This window comes from Bombina bombina, chromosome 1, assembly GCF_027579735.1.
Source record: "Bombina bombina isolate aBomBom1 chromosome 1, aBomBom1.pri, whole genome shotgun sequence".
NCBI lineage: Eukaryota > Metazoa > Chordata > Amphibia > Anura > Bombinatoridae > Bombina > Bombina bombina.
In genome coordinates this window covers 549180722-549205542 of record NC_069499.1, presented here as the reverse complement: position 1 = coordinate 549205542, position 24821 = coordinate 549180722, and the positions used below count along the sequence as shown (strand labels likewise).

At 38.8% G+C, this 24821-nt stretch overlaps 1 protein-coding gene across 4 annotated transcripts in view; it reads right to left on the bottom strand.

Moving 5' to 3' along the window:
• The window catches only part of ALS2 (alsin Rho guanine nucleotide exchange factor ALS2), a 558121-nt gene that overhangs the window by 148649 nt on the left and 384651 nt on the right, over positions 1-24821 (bottom strand). For all 4 annotated transcript variants that reach the window (XM_053698688.1, XM_053698690.1, XM_053698692.1 and 1 more), the window contains 4 exons: positions 17246-17312; positions 15926-16125; positions 3469-3534; positions 3290-3388 (listed from right to left, as the gene is read on the bottom strand). In XM_053698688.1, the coding sequence (XP_053554663.1) occupies positions 3290-3388; positions 3469-3534; positions 15926-16125; positions 17246-17312 (432 nt within the window). The remainder of the gene's footprint in view (positions 1-3289; positions 3389-3468; positions 3535-15925; positions 16126-17245; positions 17313-24821) is intronic.

Below are 24821 nucleotides of genomic sequence, written 5' to 3'. Positions count from 1 at the left end.
ACCTAGGAGGTTTATCTGCTAATTTCTTTGACCTTGATGGCCGCCTCTAATCTGAATGCATTTTGACAGTTTTTCACCACTAGAGGGCGTTAGTTCATATGTGTCAGATAGATAACATTGAGCTCACGCACGTGAAGTTACCTAGGAGTAAGCACTGATTGGCTAAAATGCAAGTGTGTCAAAAGAACTGAAATAAGGGGGCAGTTTGCAGAGGCTTAGATACAAGGTAATTACAGAGGTAAAACCTGTATTAATATAACTGTTGGTTATGCAAAACTGGGGAATAGGTAATAAGGACATTATCTATATTTTTAAACAACAACAATTCTGGTGTTGACTGTCCCTTTAATGGCTCTTGACCTCACCTAGAATTACTTTTTAACAAAGGGTACAAGATAACTAAGCAAAATTGATCAAATAAGTAAATTGGAAAGATGGTATTGACCAGTGGAGGTGGAAGAGAAACCTAAAAGTTGAGAAAAAAAATTAACTTCTTATTTTGTATTTTTAAATGATCGTGAGCCTAGATGGATACCTTGGGTTGTCTACTTCAAAAATATATAGCTTTAATAGGTAAATAATAAAAAAAACAAAGGGTCTATTTCTGTTTAATCTGAGTAAAAGCCAAAATTCTTTAGTCACACTTAAAACAGTAATAACTTCTACTAGAGGCACTTTTGGTAACTGAAGTATACTACAAAAATATGTTTTTGAAAAATTTAAATGCATTTATGCACGTTTTAATTTTGACTTTTATATCCTTTTAACTGTTGCTTATGAACCAACATACAAACTGACACCTTCATAATGCTAAGAGTATGGAGGGACAAGTCTGAAGGAGTCATTTTCTTTTCCATGACTATAGCTGTAAATGTTGAAATGCTACACCAGCTTCTAAGAGAATTAATGTATAGTTAGTGCAGAGGGTTAAATTAAAATAGTGTACACCCTCCTGTGCAAGGGGGTCTACAAATGCTAATTATTCTAAACAAAAAGAACAAAAAAGGTGACATACTCATAGAAATCAAATTAAAAATCAGTCGGATGGTTAATAGGAGAGATAACAGCTATTCAAAGTTGCTCAAAGGTTTATTACTGTCCTAAACACTCAAGTAAAGAGAATAAGAATACATTATCACACTAGGAAACCATACATTAAAAATAAAGTATAAAGCCCCCTATAACATCTGCTAAATCTAACAATGAAAATCCTGTAATGCTCTGACATCTCACTCCACCACGTGAGTGTAGCATTGTGCTCACGAGAGTGCACTTTCATAGGCTCCTATGGGGCCTCGTTCTGGGCAGCAAAGGGGGTAAGTAGCGCAGCATTTTTAAATATATATGTATATGACTAGTAAACATAGATAGATACCATCAAATATATGTACTAACTCAGCTAGAAGTAAGTTTTTTGCACAATGTCAGGCAGCGCACATATTACAAGTTGAAAGTAAAAAGTTTGCCCTCACGCACTAACCCTACGCGCGCAAAAAGCAGAACTTAGAATATAACAATTGTGTTAATGTATTCGCCATAGACTTCGAAGGAGTGTAAAATGCGAGAAAAAACCCTACTTCTGTGCAAACTGATCACATTTTCTAAAGTGTGCATATAACCTGATATGAAAATATTAATATTTCACATTCCAATGTTCTCCACATAGCAGAATATGCTCCATTTATTCATAAATACATATTTCTACATATATTTGATGGTATCTATCTATGTTTACTAGTCAGGGGTCAAAAGCTACTTTCCCAGAGAGAAAAAAGTTACTAGTTCACTGAATGTTAAAGGACCAGTAAATACAGTATATTTGCATAATGAACAAATTCATGATAAAAAGGCAATACAATAGCACTTAGTCTGAACTTCAGATGAGTAGTAGATTTTTTTTCTGACAATTTTTAGTTATGTCTATTTCCACTCACCCTGTGACAGCCATCAGCCACTCACAAATGCATATATGTATATTCTGTGAATTCTGGCCGTAGGAGCTGGTGACTCAAAAAGTGTAAATATAAAACAACTGTGCACATTTTGTTAATTGAAGTAAATTGGAAAGTTGTATTAAATTGCATGCTCTATCTGAATCATGAAAGTTTAATTTTGACTTCAGGGTCCCTTTAAAGATAGGAAGAAGTCAAATTTCTAAGTCGTCCGCTGTAATTTCTAAATCTCAAGCTATATATATATATATATATATATATATGTATACACACACACATATATATACACACAAGTACACACACTATATATATATATATATATGTATACACATATATACACACACACACACACACACACACACATATATACACACACTATATATATATATATATATATATATATATATATATACATATACACACACACATATATATACACAAGTACACACACTATATATATATATATATATATGTATACACATATATACACACACACACACACATATATACACACACTATATATATATATATATATATATATATATATATATATATATATATATATATATATATATATATATATGTGTATACACACACACACATATATATACACAAGTACACACACTATATATATATATATATATATACATATATATATATATATATATATATATATATATATATGTATACACATATATACACACACACACATATATACACAAGTACACACACTATATATATATATACACACACACACATATATACACAAGTACACACACCAAGGAACAGTCAGGTGGATTTGCACTCACATCTCAAAAGAAACAGCGACTGCCAGGGTGTCAGAAAAAATAAACTGTATCCAATATAGTTAAGATCCACACTCACTGGACTTGTGTGAATTGTGATATTTATTATAGTGATGTTTCGGAACAACAATGTCCCGTTGGTCTAAAGAAGGGGCATTGTTGCTCCGAAACGTCACTATAATAAATATCACAATTGACACAAGTCCAGTGAGTGCGGATCTTTACTATATTGTTATTCTTTATTTATAAAGCGCCAACAGATTCCGCAGCGCTGTCCATGAGTACAGAGATAAAAGTACAACGGTTAGACATTACAATATTAAACAAAATTTAACAAACAAATTCCCATGGAAACTTACACTCTAGGTGTATAATTATTATTATATATAGGTATAGATATATACAGATATATATATGAATATATATTTAAAAAACTAAAAGAATATGACAAAGGCGTTTAAATGCATTTAGGGTTGATTACATATAGAGAGTTTAGACTTTTGGGAAAGTATGGTTTTAGTAGACATTTACCAGTATGTTCCTTGGCCACACATTTTACCATCTTTCCAATGTCCCAGATAGCGATCGTTCTTATTCAATGCTTTGTTTGGGATGTCACATTCTCCGTATCTGCAAATAAAAGCGGATCAGATGTATCAAAACCTAGTGTGCAAGGAACAAAACATGATTTCTGCTTGATGGCGGCTTACCCATCTTCCAGGCCATTCCGAAAAGTGCCTGAGTATTGTCTACCATCTGGCCAGATCATCACTCCTCTAAGAAGAGCAAATAAAAAAAACAAAAAATATATAGTTGCATGTTTAGAATTTTACTTGTATTTTCATGACAATAGCACTACATTTAAAATAGTCATTATATACAAAATACAAGTCCACGGATTCATCCTTACTTGTGGGATATTCTCCTTCCCTACAGGAAGTGGCAAAGAGAGCACCCACAGCAGAGCTGTCTATATAGCTCCTCCCTTAGCTCCACCCCCCAGTCATTCGACCGAAGGCTAGGAAGAAAAAGGAAAAACTATAGGGTGCAGTGGTGACTGAAAGTTTTAAAATAAAAATATATATATGCCTGTCTTAATAAACAGGGCGGGCCGTGGACTCGATACATCACAAGAGAAATAAATTTATCAGGTAAACATAAATTATGTTTTCTCTTGTAAGATGTATCGAGTCCACGGATTCATCCTTACTTGTGGGATACCAATACCAAAGCTTTAGGACACGGATGAAGGGAGGGACAAGACAGGGACCTTAAACGGATGACACCACTGCTTGTAGAACCTTTCTCCCAAAAATAGCCTTCGAAGAAGCAAAAGTATCAAATTTGTAAAATTTGGAAAAAGTATGAAGCAAAGACCAAGTCGCCGCTTTACAAATCTGTTCAACAGAAGCCTCATTTTTAAAAGCCCATGTGGAAGCCACAGCTCTAGTAGAATGAGCAGTAATTCTTTCAGGAGGCTGCTGTCCAGCAGTCTCATAGGCCAAACGGATGATGCTTTTCAGCCAAAAGGAAAGAGAGGTAGCCGTAGCCTTTTGACCTCTCCGCTTACCAGAATAAACAACAAACAATGAAGATGTTTGACAGAAATCCTTAGTTACTTGTAAGTAGAACTTTAAAGCACGAACCACATCAAGATTGTGCAACAGACGTTCCTTCTTTGATGAAGGATTAGGACACAGTGAAGGAATAACAATCTCTTGATTGATATTCTTATTAGAAACAACCTTAGGAAGAAACCCAGGTTTGGTACGCAAAACCACCTTATCTGCATGGAAAACAAGATAAGGGGAATCACAATGTAAAGCAGATAGCTCAGAAACTCTTCGAGCCGAAGAGATATCTACTAAAAACAAAACTTTCCAAGATAGAAGCTTAATATCCATGGAATGCATAGGTTCAAACGGAACCCCTTGAAGAACTTTAAGAACTAAGTTTAGGCTCCATGGCGCAGCAACAGGTTTAAATACAGGCTTGATTCTGACCAAAGCCTGACTAAATGCTCGAACGTCTGGGACATCTGCCAGACGTTTGTGTAGAAGAATAGACAAAGCAGATATTTGTTCTTTTAAGGAACTAGCTGATAATCCCTTCTCCAAACCTTCTTGGAGAAAAGACAATATTCTAAGAATCCTAATCTTACTCCACGAGTAACCTTTGGATTCACACCAATAATGATATTTGCTCCAAATCTTATGATAGATCTTCCTGGTGACAGGCTTTCTAGCCTGAATCAGGGTATCAATGACCGACTCAGAGAAACCACGCTTCGATAGAATCAGGCGTTCAATCTCCAAGCAGTCAGATGCAGAGAAATTAGATTTGGATGCGTGAACGGACCTTGGATTAGAAGGTCCCGCCTCATTGGCAAAGTCCACGGTAGAACCGAGGACATGTCCACTAGGTCTGCATACCAAGTCCTGCGTGGCCACACAGGTGCTATCAGAATCACCGAAGCTCTCTCCTGCTTTATTCTGGTAACCAGACGTGGGAGGAGAGGAAACGGTGGAAATACATAGGCCAGATTGAAGGACCAAGGCACTGCTAGAGCATCTATCAGTACCGCCTTGGGATCCCGGGACCTGGACCCGTAACGAGGAAGTTTGGCATTCTGACGGGTCACCATCAGATCCAATTCTGGTGTGCCCCATAGCTGTATCAGCTGGGCAAATACCTCCGGATGGAGTTCCCACGACTTAGGAAAAAAGTCTGACGATTTAGGAAATCCGCCTCCCAATTCTCTACTCCTGGGATGTGGATTGCTGAGAGATGGCAAGAGTGATCCTCTGCCCATCAGATTATTTTGGTTACCTCCATCATCGCTAGAGAACTCCTTGTTCCTCCTTGATGATTGATATAGGCTACAGTCGTGATGTTGTCCGACTGAAACCTGATGAATTTGGCCGCAGCAATCTGAGGCCACGCCTGAAGCGCATTGAATATCGCTCTCAGTTCTAGAATATTTATCGGAAGAAGAGATTCCTCCCGAGACCATAAGCCCTGTGCTTTCAGGGAGTTCCAGACTGCACCCCAGCCTAGCAGGCTGGCATCGGTCATTACAATGAGCCACTCTGGCCTGCGGAAACACATTCCCTGAGACAGGTGGTCCTGAGACAACCACCAGAGAAGAGAATCTCTGGTCTCCCGGTCCAGATGCAGTTGAGGAGACAAATCTGCATAATCCCCATTCCACTGTTTGAGCATGCATAGTTGTAGTGGTCTGAGGTGTAGGCGGGCAAAAGGAACTATGTCCATTGCCGCTACCATGAGTCCGATTACCTCCATACACTGAGCCACTAATGGCCAAGGAATGGAATGAAGAGCTCGGCAAGTGGTTAAGAGCTTTGATTTTCTGACCTCCGTCAGAAATATTTTCATTTCTACCGAGTCTATCAGAGTCCCTAGGAAGGAAACTCTTGTAAGAGGGAAGAGAGAACTCTTTATTTATGTTCACCTTCCACCCGTGAGATCTCAGAAAAGCCAACACGATGTCTGTGTGAGACTTGGTTAGGTGGAAAGTTGACGCCTGAATTAAGATGTCGTCCAGATAAGGCGCCACTGCTATGCCCCGTGGTCGTAGAACCGCCAGAAGGGACCCTAGCACCTTTGTGAAAATTCTGGGAGCCGTGGCCAACCCGAAGGGGAGGGCCACAAACTGGTAATGCCTGTTTAGAAAGGCGAATCTGAGTAATCGATGATGATCTCTGTGATTAGGAATGTGTAGATACGCATCCTTTAAGTCTACGGTGGTCATATATTGACCCTCCTGGATCAGAGGTAGAATAGTCCGAATAGTCTCCATCTTGAATGATGGAACCTTGAGGAACTTGTTTAGAATTTTGAGATCCAAGATTGGTCTGAAAGTTCCCTCTTTTTTGGGAACCACAAACAGGTTTGAGTAAAATCCTAGCCCCTGTTCCTCTTTTGGGACTGGGCGGATCACCCCCATGGTATGTAGGTCTTCTACACAGCGTAAGAATGCCTCTCTCTTTGTCTGGTTTACAGACAATCGAGAAATGTGAAATCTCCCCCTTGGAAGGGAGTCTTTGAAATCCAGAAGATATCCCCGGGACACAATTTTTAAAGCCCAGGGATCGTGAACATCTCTTGCCCAAGCCTGAGCTAAGAGAGAGAGTCTGCCCCCTACTAGATCCGGTCCCGGATCGGGGGCTACCCCTTCATGCTGTCTTAGAGGCAGCTGCAGGCTTCTTGGCGTGTTTACCCTTGTTCCAAGCCTGGTTAGGTCTCCAGACTGACTTGGATTGGGCAAAATTCCCCTCTTGCTTTGCAGCAGAGGAAGCTGAAGCGGGACCACTCTTGAAGTTCCGAAAGGAACGAAAATTATTTTGTTTGGTCCTCATCTTATTTGATCTATCCTGAGGGAGGGCATGACCTTTCCCTCCAGAGATGCCTGAAATAATCTCTTTCAGTTCAGGCCCGAATAGGGTCTTTCCTTTGAAAGGGATGTTCAAAAGTTTAGATTTAGATCACACATCAGCAGACCAGGATTTAAGCCATAACGCCCTGCGTGCTAAAATGGCAAAATCTGAATTCTTTGCCGCTAATTTAGCCAGTTGAAAAACGGCATCTGTAATAAAAGAATTAGCCAACTTAAAGGATTACTTTCTGTTATAATTTTTAAGCTAAACAACTAACATATTAAAGTTAATAAACATTAATTAAAACCTACTGACCTATATTTTCTCCAAAACGAAGTTTCATAACGTTCTAAAAGTTATATCTTTTATTCGCTGATGATGTCACGTTATCCTGCCCACTATTTTCAGCACTGAGTGTTCAAAATACTTAAACCAATAACTTTGTGTTTAAAGCGCCATTTTGAAACCTAGGTATTGTAAACGGATTGGTACAGAGCAAAGGATACCCACGGAGTGGGTTTGGAAAACAATTAAGTTTGCAGACAAGATTTCTGATATACGGTAGAGATATGTTAATGAAATGCTAATGATAAAAAGCGTATTTGGGGTAGTTAGTTAGTAACAGGCACAGAAAATATTTACTTACAGTGGCCCTTTAAGGGCCTTAATTCTGTCCATAATTTCCTCTAATGGAGTCTCCATCTGAAGAGCCTCTTCTAGAGCCTCAAACCAGAAAGCAGTTGCAGTAGTTACAGGAACAACCCACGCAATAGATTGAAGAAGAAAACCTTGATGAACAAAAATTTTCTTCAGGAGACCCTCTAATTTTTTATCCATAGGATCTTTGAAAGCACAACTGTCTTCAATAGGTATAGTTGTACGCTTAGACAGAGTAGAAATAGCTCCCTCCACCTTAGGAACTGTCTGCCACGAGTCCCGCATGGTGTCAGATATGGGAAACATTTTCTTAAAAACAGGAGGGGGAGTGAACGGAATACCTGGTCTATCCCACTCCTTAGCAAAAATATTCACAATCCTCTTAGGGACTGGAAAAACATCAGTGTAAACAGGAACTTCTAAGTATTTATCCATCTTACACAATTTCTCTGGGACCACTATAGGGTCACAATCATCTAGAGTCGCTAATACCTCCCTGAGCAATAAGCGGAGGTGTTCAAGCTTAAATTTAAAGGCCGTCATATCAGAATCTGTCTGAGGAAGCGTCTTTCCTGAATCAGAAATTTCTCCCTCAGATAACAAATCCCTCACCCCTACTTCAGAGCATTGTGAGGGCATATCAGATACGGCTACTAAAGCGTCAGACTGCTCAGCATTTTTCCTTAACCCAGAGCTGTCCCGCTTTCCTTGTAAACCAGGCAGTTTGGAAAAAACCTCTGTGAGGGTTGTATTCATAACTGTGGCCATGTCTTGTAAAGTAAATGAATTTGACGCACTAGAGGTACTTGGCGTCACTTGTGCAGACGTTATTGGTTGTGACACTTGGGGAGAGCTAGATTGCGAACCCTCATTTACTTCTGACTGAGAATCATCTATTGCTCTACTTTTAAGTGCTAATATATGTTCTTTATAGTTTATAGACATATCAGTACAATTGGGACACATTCTAAGAGGGGGTTCCACAATGGCTTCCAAACTTATTGAACAAGGATTTTCCTTGGTGTCAGACATGTTAAACAGGCTAGTAATGTAACAAGCAAGCTTGGAAAACACTGTAATCAAAGTAAATAACACTTAGAAATAAAACGGTACTGTGCCTTTAAGAGAAAAAAAACTGCACAAATTCTGCAAAACAGTGTAAAAAAGCAGTAAACTTAACGAACTTTTTACAGTAGTATCATATAGCCTTAGTAACTTTGCACAGCTATGCAAATAAACAAATAAACCCTTAATGGCAAAACCGGATTGAAAAAACGTAAAAACCGGTAAAAAAGACTTTCAGCACCTTGCCAAAGCTCTGCTGTGGCGCCTACCTGCCCTTCAGAACGATTTGTGGGAAAAAAACGTATTTTACAGCCCTCAAACACAGCAGGAACCTCAGGAGAAGCAGTTAGATGTCTCTGAGGAAAAGAAACTGCGCAACTGAGGCGCGAAAATAGGCCCCTCCCACCTCACTCGATGTTTTGAGGCCTAACAGAAAAACGGGGGATTTGAAGTTCAAATGAATGTATATCTATCAGCGCCACAATAATACCATACAAGCTATATCTGATATAGGCGGAGTCTCCCAACCAGACTCCAAAAGTTAAGAGTAAAAAGAAATGCCAAGATACAGCGCTACACTACCCTCAGATGAGGGTTGGGTTGCTAAAGATGGTGTCCACGACTAGGAATGTGTATACATAAAGGTTAATATATAATATTGTGTTACACAAAGAATATATATAAAACCATGTGAAAAAGTACTTAAAAGGTAAAAGATTAAAAACAAAAAATATATATATAGGATGTGATATTAAAATGTATTAAACAAACATTTTATTAACATAAACTGACAGTTAAAAATACAGTTAAAAATAGATTCAACAATCTAATGGATTGCCCCATACAATGTCCAAGAAGTTATGTCCTATGTAACATACAAGTGTTTAAGTCCCATACCAAAATGTCCAAAGCAAATGTTCAAGGTTAATATCCAAAAAAAATAAAAATAAAAATGATAATATGTCCAAAGTTGGTGTAAAAATCAAAAAGGTGAAAAAATGTAAAAAATATATTAAATATTTTATGAAAAGATGAAAAAATGAATAAAAATATATAAAAAATATATGAGTTGTGATCAGCAACCCATATGGAAGGAATATAATATATGTGATAGTGAATAATTCTCGTGAGGTGTACACCTAAAAAGTGTGTATAAAAATGTGTGTATATAAAAGGGTGTGGTAAAAACATAATTTATGTAAGAACTTACCTGATAAATTCATTTCTTTCATATTAACAAGAGTCCATGAGCTAGTGACGTATGGGATATACATTCCTACCAGGAGGGGCAAAGTTTCCCAAACCTTAAAATGCCTATAAATACACCCCTCACCACACCCACAAATCAGTTTAACGAATAGCCAAGAAGTGGGGTGATAAGAAAAAAAGTGCGAAGCATATAAAATAAGGAATTGGAATAATTGTGCTTTGTACAAAAAAATCATAACCACCACAAAAAAGGGTGGGCCTCATGGACTCTTGTTAATATGAAAGAAATGAATTTATCAGGTAAGTTCTTACATAAATTATGTTTTCTTTCATGTAATTAACAAGAGTCCATGAGCTAGTGACGTATGGGATAATGACTACCCAAGATGTGGATCTTTCCACACAAGAGTCACTAGAGAGGGAGGGATAAAATAAAGACAGCCAATTCCTGCTGAAAATAATCCACACCCAAAATAAAGTTTAACAAAAAACATAAGCAGAAGATTCAAACTGAAACCGCTGCCTGAAGAACTTTTCTACCAAAAACTGCTTCAGAAGAAGAAAATACATCAAAATGGTAGAATTTAGTAAAAGTATGCAAAGAGGACCAAGTTGCTGCTTTGCAGATCTGGTCAACCGAAGCTTCATTCCTAAACGCCCAGGAAGTAGATACTGACCTAGTAGAATGAGCTGTAATTCTTTGAGGTGGAATTTTACCCGACTCAACATAGGCAAGATGAATTAAAGATTTCAACCAAGATGCCAAAGAAATGGCAGAAGCTTTCTGGCCTTTCCTAGAACCGGAAAAGATAACAAATAGACTAGAAGTCTTACAGAAAGATTTCGTAGCTTCAACATAATATTTCAAAGCTCTAACAACATCCAAAGAATGCAATGATTTCTCCTTAGAATTCTTAGGATTAGGACATAATGAAGGAACCACAATTTCTCTACTAATGTTGTTGGAATTCACAACTTTAGGTAAAAATTCAAAAGAAGTTCGCAACACCGCCTTATCCTGATGAAAAATCAGAAAAGGAGACTCACACGAAAGAGCAGATAATTCAGAAACTCTTCTAGCAGAAGAGATGGCCAAAAGGAACAAAACTTTCCAAGAAAGTAATTTAATGTCCAATGAATGCATAGGTTCAAACGGAGGAGCTTGAAGAGCTCCCAGAACCAAATTCAAACTCCAAGGAGGAGAAATTGACTTAATGACAGGTTTTATACGAACCAAAGCTTGTACAAAACAATGAATATCAGGAAGAATAGCAATCTTTCTGTGAAAAAGAACAGAAAGAGCGGAGATTTGTCCTTTCAAAGAACTTGCGGACAAACCCTTATCTAAACCATCCTGAAGAAACTGTAAAATTCTCGGTATTCTAAAAGAATGCCAAGAAAAATGATGAGAAAGACACCAAGAAATATAAGTCTTCCAGACTCTATAATATATCTCTCGAGATACAGATTTACGAGCCTGTAACATAGTATTAATCACGGAGTCAGAGAAACCTCTATGACCAAGAATCAAGCGTTCAATCTCCATACCTTTAAATTTAAGGATTTCAGATCCGGATGGAAAAAAGGACCTTGTGACAGAAGGTCTGGTCTTAACGGAAGAGTCCATGGCTGGCAAGATGCTATCCGGACAAGATCCGCATACCAAAACCTGTGAGGCCATGCCGGAGCTATTAGCAGAACAAACGAGCATTCCCTCAGAATCTTGGAGATTACTCTTGGAAGAAGAACTAGAGGCGGAAAGATATAGGCAGGATGATACTTCCAAGGAAGTGATAATGCATCCACTGCCTCCGCCTGAGGATCCCGGGATCTGGACAGATACCTGGGAAGTTTCTTGTTTAGATGAGAGGCCATCAGATCTATCTCTGGGAGCCCCCACAATTGAACAATCTGAAGAAATACCTCTGGGTGAAGAGACCATTCGCCCGGATGCAACGTTTGGCGACTGAGATAATCCGCTTCCCAATTGTCTACACCTGGGATATGAACCGCAGAGATTAGACAGGAGCTGGATTCCGCCCAAACCAAAATTCGAGATACTTCTTTCATAGCCAGAGGACTGTGAGTCCCTCCTTGATGATTGATGTATGCCACAGTTGTGACATTGTCTGTCTGAAAACAAATGAACGATTCTCTCTTCAGAAGAGGCCAAAACTGAAGAGCTCTGAAAACTGCACGGAGTTCCAAGATATTGATCGGTAATCTCACCTCCTGAGATTCCCAAACTCCTTGTGCCGTCAGAGATCCCCACACAGCTCCCCAACCTGTGAGACTTGCATCTGTTGAAATTACAGTCCAGGTCGGAAGAACAAAAGAAGCCCCCAGAAGAGTCCAAAGAATCAGAATGATGGTGTTCATTTAAAAATTCATCTGTAGAGAGAGAAGATTTAAAAGACTTTTTACGTTTACTAGAAGGAGAAATAACAGACAAAGCCTTCTTTATGGATTCAGAAACAAAATCTCTTATGTTATCAGGAACATTCTGCACCTTAGATGTTGAGGGAACTGCAACAGGCAATGGTACATCACTAAAGGAAATATTATCTGCTTTAACAAGTTTGTCATGACAATTATTACAAACAACAGCTGGAGGAATAGCTACCAAAAGTTTACAGCAGATACACTTAGCTTTGGTAGATCCAGCAGGCAGTGGTTTTCCTGTAGTATCTTCTGGCTCAGATGCAACGTGAGACATCTTGCAATATGTAAGAGAAAAAACAACATATAAAGCAAAATAGATCAAATTCCTTATAAGACAGTTTCAGGAATGGGAAAAAAATGCCAAACATCAAGCTTCTAGCAACCAGAAGCAAATGAAAAATGAGACTGAAATAATGTGGAGACAAAAGCGACGCCCATATTTTTTGGCGCCAAAAATGACGCCACATCCGGAACGCCGACATTTTTGGCGCAAAATAACGTCAAAAAATGACGCAACTTCCGGCGACACGTATGACGCCGGAAACGGAAAAGAATTTTTGCGCCAAAAAAGTCCGCGCCAAGAATGACGCAATAAAATGAAGCATTTTCAGCCCCCGCGAGCCTAACAGCCCACAGGGAAAAAAGTCAAATTTTTTGAGGTAAGAAAAAATATGATAATTTAAAGCATAATCCCAAATATGAAACTGACTGTCTGGAAATAAGGAAAGTTGAACATTCTGAGTCAAGGCAAATAAATGTTTGAATACATATATTTAGAACTTTATAAATAAAGTGCCCAACCATAGCTTAGAGTGTCACAGAAAATAAGACTTACTTACCCCAGGACACTCATCTACATGTTTGTAGAAAGCCAAACCAGTACTGAAACGAGAATCAGTAGAGGAAATGGTAAATATAAGAGTATATCGTCGATCTGAAAAGGGAGGTAAGAGATGAATCTCTACGACCGATAACAGAGAACCTTATGAAATAGACCCCGTAGAAGGAGATCACTGCATTCAATAGGCAATACTCTCCTCACATCCCTCTGACATTCACTGCACGCTGAGAGGAAAACCGGGCTCCAACTTGCTGCGGAGCGCATATCAACGTAGAATCTAGCACAAACTTACTTCACCACCTCCCTTGGAGGCAAAGTTTGTAAAACTGATTTGTGGGTGTGGTGAGGGGTGTATTTATAGGCATTTTAAGGTTTGGGAAACTTTGCCCCTCCTGGTAGGAATGTATATCCCATACGTCACTAGCTCATGGACTCTTGTTAATTACATGAAAGAAAAATGTGTCATAAAAAAGGATTCAAAATCCTGGTGAAATAAATAAAGTCCAAATTGCTCCAAAAAAATGTGTATATAATTCCAAGTATTCCAAATGTGAGTGTAGAAAGTGCTGGGTTGATGTTCCTCTTCTTAAAAGGTTATCAAATGTAATGGGATATCCTCCTGTACCTAAAAAAGTGTACAGAAAATAGACATAGTGCAATAAAATCACTTTAGAATGACAACAACAGTATTCTACTCACCAGATATATTCTGAGCTGCAATACCAGTGTATAGCCAACGCTGTCATTCTAAAGTGATTTTATTGCACTGTGTCTATTTTCTGTACACCTTTTTAGGTACAGGAGGATATCCCATTACATTTGATAACCTTTTAAGAAGAGGAACATCAACCCAGCACTTTCTACACTCACATTTGGAATACTTGGAATTATATACACATTTTTTTGGAGCAATTTGGACTTTATTTATTTCACCAGGATTTTGAATCCTTTTTTATGACACATTTTTTATGACACATTTTTTACCACACCCTTTTATATACACACATTTTTATACACACTTTTTAGGTGTACACCTCACGAGAATTATTCACTATCACATATATTATATTCCTTCCATATGGGTTGCTGATCACAACTCATATTTTTTATATATTTTTATTCATTTTTTCATCTTTTCATAAAATATTTAATATATTTTTTATATTTTTTACATTTTTTCACCTTTTTGATTTTTACACCAACTTTGGACATATTATCATTTTTATTTTTATTTTTTTTGGATATTAACCTTGAACATTTGCTTTGGACATTTTGGTATGGGACTTAAACACTAGTATGTTACATAGGACATAACTTCTTGGACATTGTATGGGGCAATCCATTAGATTGTTGAATCTATTTTTAACTGTATTTTTAACTGTCAGTTTATGTTAATAAAATGTTTGTTTAATACATTTTAATATCACATCCTATATATATATATTTTGTTTTTAATCTTTTACCTTTTAAGTACTTTTTCACATGGTTTTATATATATTCTTTGTGTAACACAATATTATATATTAACCTTTATGTATACACATTCCTAGTCGTCGACACCATCTTTAGCAACCCAACCCTCATCTGAGGGTAGTGTAGCGCTGTATCTTGGCATTTCTTTTTACGCCTAACAGAAAAACACCAGAGTGTCTCTTAATTAACCATGTGGGTTAAAAAACCCTAAAACAAGCCACAATGACCCCTTTAGTCCCTTAAAAAAAAAACGTTATAATTGCATCATTTACTGAATAAACAAAAACGTTTTTACCTAACAGTGTCACCAGTAACTAATGAGCCCTTCATGCAAGCTGAAATTCCTATCCAAGTGTCTGAATACAGCTTACCCTTCCCTCATGGGGATATTGCCAGCCTTTTCTAGAATTAACACAGTCTGTCTAGAAAAATATAGACTGAACATACCTCATATGCAGTTTAACCTGCAAACCGTTGCCCCAACTGAAGTTTTCCTGTACTCTTCAACCCTTGTGAGAACAGCAGTGGATCTTAGTTAAAAAGTGCTAAGATCATCATCCTCCTTGCAGAAATCTTCATCCCTTTTCTGCCAGAGAGTAAATAGTACACACCGGTACCATTTAAAATAACAAACTTTTGCTTGAGAAATAAAAAACTAACATTTTTGTCACCACACTCACTCTGCCTTTCCTAGTACTTAGAGTAGGCAAAGAGAATGACTGGGGGGTGGAGCTAAGGGAGGAGCTATATAGACAGCTCTGCTGTGGGTGCTCTCTTTGCCACTTCCTGTAGGGAAGGAGAATATCCCACAAGTAAGGATGAATCTGTGGACTCGATACATCTTACAAGAGAAAAAATCATATTGGAGAATATTAATACAATTTAGCAGTTCAAAATGTTTTAAACTTGTTTAGCATAAACCTACATACATATCAGAAACACAATTATCCCTTAATGTCAACAAGTATTTGGTTTTACTGGACAGTGAGATAAGAAACAAAGCAATTATTTGTATACATGAAGAGCAGGCTTATAATATCATAACAGTTTTTTTAGCATTTTTATTTTCTCTGTACGAATTACCTTCCATGTGGTTTCCCAGACGACCAACGCCCTTTGTAAGTAGCATCTTTCAGTCGTGGGTCTTTATAAAATGTGTACTTGGCACTGCGTGACATTGGGGGTTCCTGTATATGAATGCTTCCTCCTGAGGGAGGGGGAGACTCTGAAATACCTTTCAAGGCCTGATCCACTGCCTGACTAATTGCCCGAAGCCACTTAGTCTAAAGAGTAAAAAGGTAAAGTGAAAGAATTACAAGATTTTAGAAAAAAAACATGCTTGGGCACATGCAGGATTAATCAGGTTCAGTCTGATTATACCCAAAATAAAATTGAGAGATCCTTAAATTCTGCTTTGTAATAACACTTAAAGAGGTGCTCATATAAAAAGTCTTACAATTGTATTTAAAGCAAGAAAACATGTTAAAAATAGAATTCCTCTAGCAAAAAGCATAGAACTGATGCATTTTGGCTCACATGATTATAGACCTAAATACCAAATTCTGGCCTATCTGTGTCTTTGGAGGCCTCTGTTGTAAGAGGCTGTAAAAAGACGTCTGACATAAAATTTCTTTACACAGCTATAATGCAATGAATTAATATACCATATAGCGCTGGTTCCAAAAATTAAGGCTGTATTCGTATCAATCAATATCAGAATACAGGTAGAAAACCCTTAATCCAAAACTACCCGGAAAATAGTTTGGATTTCGTAATAGTTTAGATTTTGGAATATTTGCATCTGTAAAATGGGACAATTTGGAGAGGAGATAGGACTAAGTTTAAACAACAATATTTTATGTCATTTAGACAATATTTACCTGTCATTAGTCAGCTTAAACAGGCAACATAAAGGTTGTTTTATATCATTTTAAATACTTTTATATACATAGCACCAAAATAGTATAGTACTGCAATCAGAAAGGTACTATTTGTTGTTTTAAATAAACATACAGACTATTATTTGCATTTTAGAGCACAAAAAGTAACCCAAAGAAACAGGCAGAGAAGATTGTGACTTACAGGTGGGGTCATTATTTGATAATTGTATTCATAAAAATAAATATTAATTAAAAATATGGGATTTCAGAATAAGTTTGGGTTTTAGAATAAGTTTGGATTTTGGAATTCTTGATTTGAGGGATTTGTACCTGTAGCACTAAATATGTTTATATGTATTTAGTGCTGCATTTAAACAGTTATAACTCTCATCAAGAATACATTTATTTATAAAAAAACTTACTATCTAGTGGCATCATGAACTACTTGACTACACAGATCACAATAATTATACATGAACAGGTGGTACATTTGAATTATTTATGAAAAAAAGTGTTCTCTTACCTTTTCATGTGGAGTTGATGCAATCAATGTTAATTGCTCCTCTGGGGTAGTTATCTTCAATCCATTGCTGGAAAATACAAAGTTATTTGAAAAGGTTTACATTTTACATATGCAAATGGTTACACAAACAAAATCTCATGCATCTTACATAGCATTAGCAACAAATACGTTTGTCTTTCAACAAGAACCAGAAAAGTGTTAATGGAATATTAAACTGAAAAGTGTTGTATTATGGATTTGAAATAATATTATTAAAAATATTAAAAATTATAAATTGAACTTGTTGAAATTGACTATTCAAACTAAGAGGAAATACATGGTTGTGTTCAACTCATCACTAGGAACAGATTGCTTAGTGACCGTGTTGGGAACAGGGAAACGTATCAACCTGTATGAAAAAAAGGGTTTATTTACCTATAGATCGATTCTTCATGCTAAATGTAATATTGGTGGGTGTATTGTTAGGAGTAGAAAACTTTTCCAGCGTTATGAGATACCACCACACATATAGCGCTTCCTTTCCTGCTTAAAGGGACATTGTACAGTAGATTTTTCTTTACATAAATGTTTTGCAGATGATCCATTTATATAGCCTATATAACGTTGAAAAAAAGTAAAAAAAAGTATATTTTTGCTTATTATTAAAGAACATTCAGCTAGATTACGAGTTTTGTGGTATGGGTGAAAAAGCGGCGTTAAGGCTCATAACGCTGCTTTTTCATTACCGCTTGTATTACGAGTCTTGCAGGTTTAGGGGCACCGCACACTTTTTTGGCCGTAACGCAAATTAACTTACGCAATTTGCGTAAAGTCTTTTTTCAATGGGACTTCCATAGCGCCGATATTACAAGCTTTTTCTGGGATGCCAAAAAGTGAGCGGTACAGCCTATCCAGCAAGATTCATAAAGTAATCTAAAGTCAGTAGTTATGTGTTTTACGTTACAAAGCTGTAGCATAAAACTCATAACTAAAGTGTTAAAAAGTACACTAATACCCATAAACTACCTATTAACCCCTAAACCAAGGCCCTCCTGCATCGCAAACACTAAAATACATTTATTAACCTCTAATCTGCCGCTCCGAACATCGCTGCCACTAGAATAAACATATTAACCAGTAAACCGCCGCACTCCCGCATCGCAAACACTAGTTAAATATTGTTAACCCCTAATCTGCTGTCCCTAACATCGCCGCAACCTACATTAAGTTATTAACCCCTAATCTGCCGCCCCCAACATCGCCGCTACTACACTAAAGTTATTAACCCCTAAACCTAAGTCTAACCCTAATACCCCCTAACTTAAATATAATTAAAATAAATCTAAATAAAACTTACTATCATTACCTAAATAATTCCTATTGTATTTATTTGAACTAGGTAGAATAGTTACTAAATAGTTATTAACTATTTACTAACTACCTAAAATAAATACAAATTTACCTGTAAAATAAAACCTAACCTGTCTTACACTAACACCTAACCTTACACTACAATTAAATAAATTACCTAAATTAAATAAAATTACCTAAATTATATATAAAAAAAACACTAATTTACACAAAATAAAAAAAATACATGATCAGATATTTAAACTAATTACACCTAATCTAATAGCCCTGTCAAAATAAAAAAAAGCCCCCACCCCCCAAAAAAAACAAAAAAAAAACTTTAAACTAAACTAAAAAAAAAAATACAAACAACCCCTCAACAGTAAAACCCACCACACAACCAACCCCCCAAATAAAATCCTAACTAAAAAAACCTAAGCTCCCCATTGCCCTGAAAAGGGCATTTGGATGGGCAATGCCCTTAAAAGGGCATTTAGCTCTTTTTCAGCCCAAACCCTAATCTAATAATAAAACCCACCCAATAAACCCTTAAAAAAAAGCCTTACACTAAACCCCGAAGATCCACTTACAATTTTGAAGACCGGACATCCATCCTCAACGAAGCCGGGAGAAGTCTTCATCCAAGCGGCAAGAAGTCCTCAATGAAGCCAGGAGAAGTCTTCATCCAAGCCGGCAGAAGTGGTCCTCCAGACAGGCAGAAGTCTTCATCCAGACGGCATCTTCTCTCTTCATCCTTCCGACGCGGAGCTGGTCCATCTTCAAGACATCCGGTGCAGAGCATCCGCTTCTTTCCATGGCTAACGACGAATGAAGGTTCCTTTAAATTATGTCATCCAAGATGGCGTCTCTTGAATTCCGTTTTCCTGATAGAATTCTATCAGCCAATCGGAATTAAAGGTGAAAAAATACTATTGGCTGATCCATTCAGCCAATAGGATTGGAGCTCAATCCTATTGGATCAGCCAATAGGATTGGAGCTCAATCCTATTGGATCAGCCAATAGGATTGGAGCTCAATCCTATTGGATCAGCCAATAGGATTGGAGCTCAATCCTATTGGATCAGCCAATAGGATTGGAGCTCAATCCTATTGGATCAGCCAATAGGATTGGAGCTCAATCCTATTGGATCAGCCAATAGGATTGGAGCTCAATCCTATTGGATCAGCCAATAGGATTGAAGCTCAATCCTATTGGATCAGCCAATAGGATTGGAGCTCAATCCTATTGGATCAGCCAATAGGATTGAAGCTCAATCCTATTGGATCAGCCAATAGGATTGAAGCTCAATCCTATTGGATCAGCCAATAGGATTGAAGCTCAATCCTATTGGCTAATTGCATCAGCCAATAGGATTTTTTCACCTTTAATTCCGGATGGCTGATAGAATTCTATCAGCCAATAGGAATTCAAGGGACGCCATTTTGGATAAAGGAACCGTCATTCGGGAAGAAGACTTCGATTGAAGAGGATGCTCCTTGCCGGATGTCTTGTAGATGGAGCCGCTCCGCGCCGAAAGGATGAAGATAGAAGATGCCGTCTGGATGAAGAGTTCTGCCCGTCTGGAGGACCACTTCTCCCGGTTTCGTTGAGGACTTCTTGCCGCTTGGATGAAGACTTCTCCCGGCTTTGTTGAGGATGGATGTCCGGTCTTCAAAACTGTAAGTCGATCTTCGGGGGTTAGTGTTAGGCTTTTCTAAGGGTTTATTGGGTGGGTTTTATTTTTAGCTTAGGGTTTGGGCAATTGAAAAAGAGCTAAATGCCCTTTTAAGGGCAATGCCCATACAAATGCCCTTTTCAGGGCAATGGGGAGCTTTGTTTTTTTTTAGTTAGGATTTTATTTGGGGGGGTTTGTGGTGTGGGTGGTGGGTTTTATTGTTGGGGGTTGTTTGTATTTTTTTTTACAGGTAAAAGAGCTGATTTCTTTGGGGCAATGCCCTGCAAAAGGCCCTTTTAAGGGCTATTGGTAGGTTAGTTTAGGCTAGGTTTTTTTTTATTTTGGGGGGGCTTTTTTATTGTGATAGGGCTATTAGATTAGGTCTAATTAGTTTAAATATCTGAAAAACACAATTTATGCTTACCAGATAAATTTATTTCTCTTGTGGTGTATCCAGTCCACGGATCATCCATTACTTGTGGGATATTCTCATTCCCAACAGGAAGTTGCAAGAGGACACCCACAGCAGAGCTGTTATATAGCTCCTCCCCTAACTGCCATATCCAGTCATTCGACCGAAAACACGCAGAGAAAGGAGAAACCATAGGGTGCAGTGGTGACTGTAGTTTAAATGAAAAAAATTACCTGCCTTAAAATGACAGGGCGGGCCGTGGACTGGATACACCACAAGAGAAATAAATTTATCAGGTAAGCATAAATTGTGTTTTCTCTTGTAAGGTGTATCCAGTCCACGGATCATCCATTACTTGTGGGATACCAATACCAAAGCTAAAGTACAAGGATGAAGGGAGGGACAAGGCAGGTACTTAAACGGAAGGTACCACCGCCTGTAAAACCTTTCTCCCAAAAATAGCCTCCGAAGAAGCAAAAGTATCAAATTTGTAGAATTTTGAAAAAGTATGAAGCGAAGACCAAGTCGCCGCCTTGCAAATCTGTTCAACAGAAGCCTCATTTTTAAAGGCCCAAGTGGAAGCCACCGCTCTAGTAGAATGAGCTGTAATCCTTTCAGGAGGCTGCTGGCCAGCAGTCTCATAGGCTAAGCGGATTATGCTTCTTAGCCAAAAAGAAAGAGAGGTTGCCGAAGCCTTTTGACCTCTCCTCTGTCCAGAGTAGACAACAAACAAAGCAGATGTTTGACAAAAATCTTTAGTAGCTTGTAAGTAAAACTTTAAAGCACGAACCACGTCCAGATTGTGTAATAGACGTTCCTTCTTTGAAGAAGGATTAGGACACAAGGATGGAACAACAATCTCTTGATTGATATTCTTGTTAGGTACCACCTTAGGTAAAAACCCAGGTTTGGTACGCAGGACTACCTTATCCGTATGGAAGATCAGATAAGGAGAATCACATTGTAAAGCAGATAACTCGGAGACTCTACGAGCCGAGGAAATAGCTACCAAAAACAGAACTTTCCAAGATAAAAGTTTGATATCTATGGAATGAAGAGGTTCAAACGGAACTCCTTGAAGAACCTTAAGAACCAAATTTAAGCTCCATGGGGGAACAACAGGTTTAAACACAGGCTTGATTCTAACCAAAGCCTGACAAAATGCCTGAACATCTGGAACATCTGCCAGACGCTTGTGCAAAAGAATAGACAGAGCAGAAATCTGTCCTTTTAAGGAACTAGCTGACAATCCTTTTTCCAAACCATCTTGGAAAAAAGATAATATCCTGGGAATCCTAACCCTTGGATTCACACCAATAAAGATATGTACGCCATATTTTATGGTAAATTTTCCTGGTGACAGGCTTTCGTGCCTGTATTAAGGTATCAATGACTGACTCGGAGAAGCCACGCTTTGATAAAATCAAGCGTTCAATCTCCAGGCAGTCAGTCTCAGAGAAATTAGATTTGGATGGTTGAAAGGACCCTAAAGTAGAAGGTCCTGTCTCAGAGGCAGAGTCCATGGTGGAAAGGATGACATGTCCACCAGATCTGCATACCAGGTCCTGCATGGCCACGAAGGCGCTATCAAAATCACTGATGCTCTCTCCTGCTTGACCTTGGCAATCAGTCGAGGGAGCAAAGGAAACGGTGGAAACACATAAGCCAGGTTGAAAGACCAGGGCTCTGCTAGAGCATCTATTAGCGTCGCCTTGGGATCCCTGGACCTGGATCCATAACAAGGAAGCTTGGCGTTCTAGCGAGATGCCATGAGATCCATTTCTGGTTTGCCCCAACGATGAAACAATTGTGCAAACACCTCCGGATGGAGTTCCCACTCTCCCGGATGAAAGCCGATTACTTCCATGCACTGAGCCACCAAAAGGGCGCGGAATGGAATGAAGAACACGGCAGGAATTTAGAAGCTTTGATAACCTGGACTCCGTCAGGTAAATTTTCATTTCTACAGAATCTATCAGAGTCCCTAGGAAGTAAACTCTTGTGAGTGGGGATAGAGAACTCTTTTCCTCGTTCACTTTCCACCCATGCGATCTCAGAAATGCCAGTACTACGTCCATATGAGACTTGGCAATTTGGAAGTTTGACGCCTGTATCAGGATGTTGTCTAAATAAGGGGCCACTGCTATGCCCCGCGGCCTTAGGACCGCCAGAAGCGACCCTAGAACCTTCGTAAAGATTCTTGGGGCTGTAGCTAATCCAAAGGGAAGAGCTACAAACTGGTAATGCCTGTCTAGAAAGGCAAACCTGAGAAACCGATGATGATCTTTGTTATCGGAATGTGAAGATAAGCATCCTTTAAATCCACTGTAGTCATATATTGACCCTCCTGGATCATAGGTAGGATGGTACAAATAGTTTCCATCTTGAATGATGGAACTCTGAGGAAATTGTTTAAGATCTTTAGATCCAAAATTGGTCTGAAGGTTCCCTCTTTTTTGGGAACCACAAACAGATTTGAGTAAAAACCCTGTCCCTCCTTTGGAACTGGATGGATCACTCCCATAACTAGGAGGTCTCGTACACAGTGTAAGAATGCCTCTCTCTTTATCTGGTTTGCAGATAATTGTGAAAGGTGAAATCTCCCTTTTGGGGGGGGAAGCTTTGAAGTCCAGAAGATATCCCTGGGATATAATTTCCAACTAAAAAGTCACTTGCTGTGTAGGCACCAAATAGTCCATTTAGTAGGAAGCGTGTTAAGTAATAAATGTAAGTGTCATTTCTTTGCACTGTTCAATAATATGATTAGGAATTTTAACAAAGTTGCTTCTACTGACTCACCCAGCTGTCCGTCGGCTCTCTCTGCTCTTGTCAAGACGAATTGGTTTCGGAATCAGCCCGTCCACGGGGGGTACCCTTTGTCAGAAGATGGTTATTTCACCAGAGAAAACCGGAACTCCTATAGCGTGCCTCCTGCCTCGGTACCTTTTCCCCTCCTGGGTCCGCTCCTCGCTACACCGCTCGGCATCTGACGTGTTCTGCGAGCACCTGACAGCTGGCCACACCTCTCCCTCTCGGATACTCCTGCCTCCACAGGTAGGTGTTGGTGAGTGCGTCCACTAGGTATTAGTCGTGCTGTTGGATCTCGTGCCTGCTCGATTTCTTGGTCATCTGTGTATAGTGTAATAAGTGGCACCAGAGACTGACTGCACTTTAAAAATAGCGGCTTTATTCAGGCAATTGGATCCTATGTGACAATATCGTGCCATAGAATTGCACTCCATTAACTATTGCTGACGCGTTTCAGCCCTTGTGGCCGTAGTCTTAAAAAAAAGCTACGACTACGGCCACAAGGGCTGAAACGCGACAGCAATAGTTCATGGAGTGCAATTCTATGGCACGATATTGTCACATAGTATCCGCTTTGTAAAGGATCCAATTGCCTGAATAAAGCCGCTATTTTTAAAGTGCAGTCAGTCTCTGGTGCCGCTTATTACACTATACACATATAATTTCCAACACCCAGGGATCCTGGACATCTCTTGCCCACGCCTAGACGAAGAGCAAAAGTCTGCCCCCTACTAGATCCGTTACCGGATAGGGGGCCGTTCCTTCATGTTGTCTTAGAGGCAGCAGAAGGCTTTTTGGCCTGCTTACCTTTGTCCCAGGTCTGGTTTGGTCTCCAGACCGTCTTGGACTGAGCAAAAGTTCCCTCTTGTTTGCATTAGAGGAAGTTGATGCCGCACTTGTCTTGAAGTTTCGAAAGGCACGAAAATTAGACTGTTTGGCCCTTGATTTGGACCTGTCCTGAGGAAGGGCATGACCTTTTCCTCCAGTGATATCAGCAATAATCTCCTTCAAACCAGGCCCGAATAGGGTCTGCCCCTTGAAGGGAATGTTAAGCAGCTTAGATTTTGAAGTCACGCCAGCTGACCATGATTTAAGCCATAGCGCCCTGCGCGCCTGTATAGCAAAACCAGAATTCTTAGCCGTTAGTTTAGTCAAATGAACAATGGCATCAGAAAACAAAGGAATTGGCTAGCTTAAGTGCTCTAAGCTTGCCAAGTATGTCATCCAATGGAGTCGCTACCTGTAAAGCCTCTTCCAGAGACTCAAACCAGAACGCCGCAGCAGCAGTGACAGGAGCAATGCATGCAAGGGGCTGTAGGATAAAACCTTATTGAATAAACATTTTCTTAAG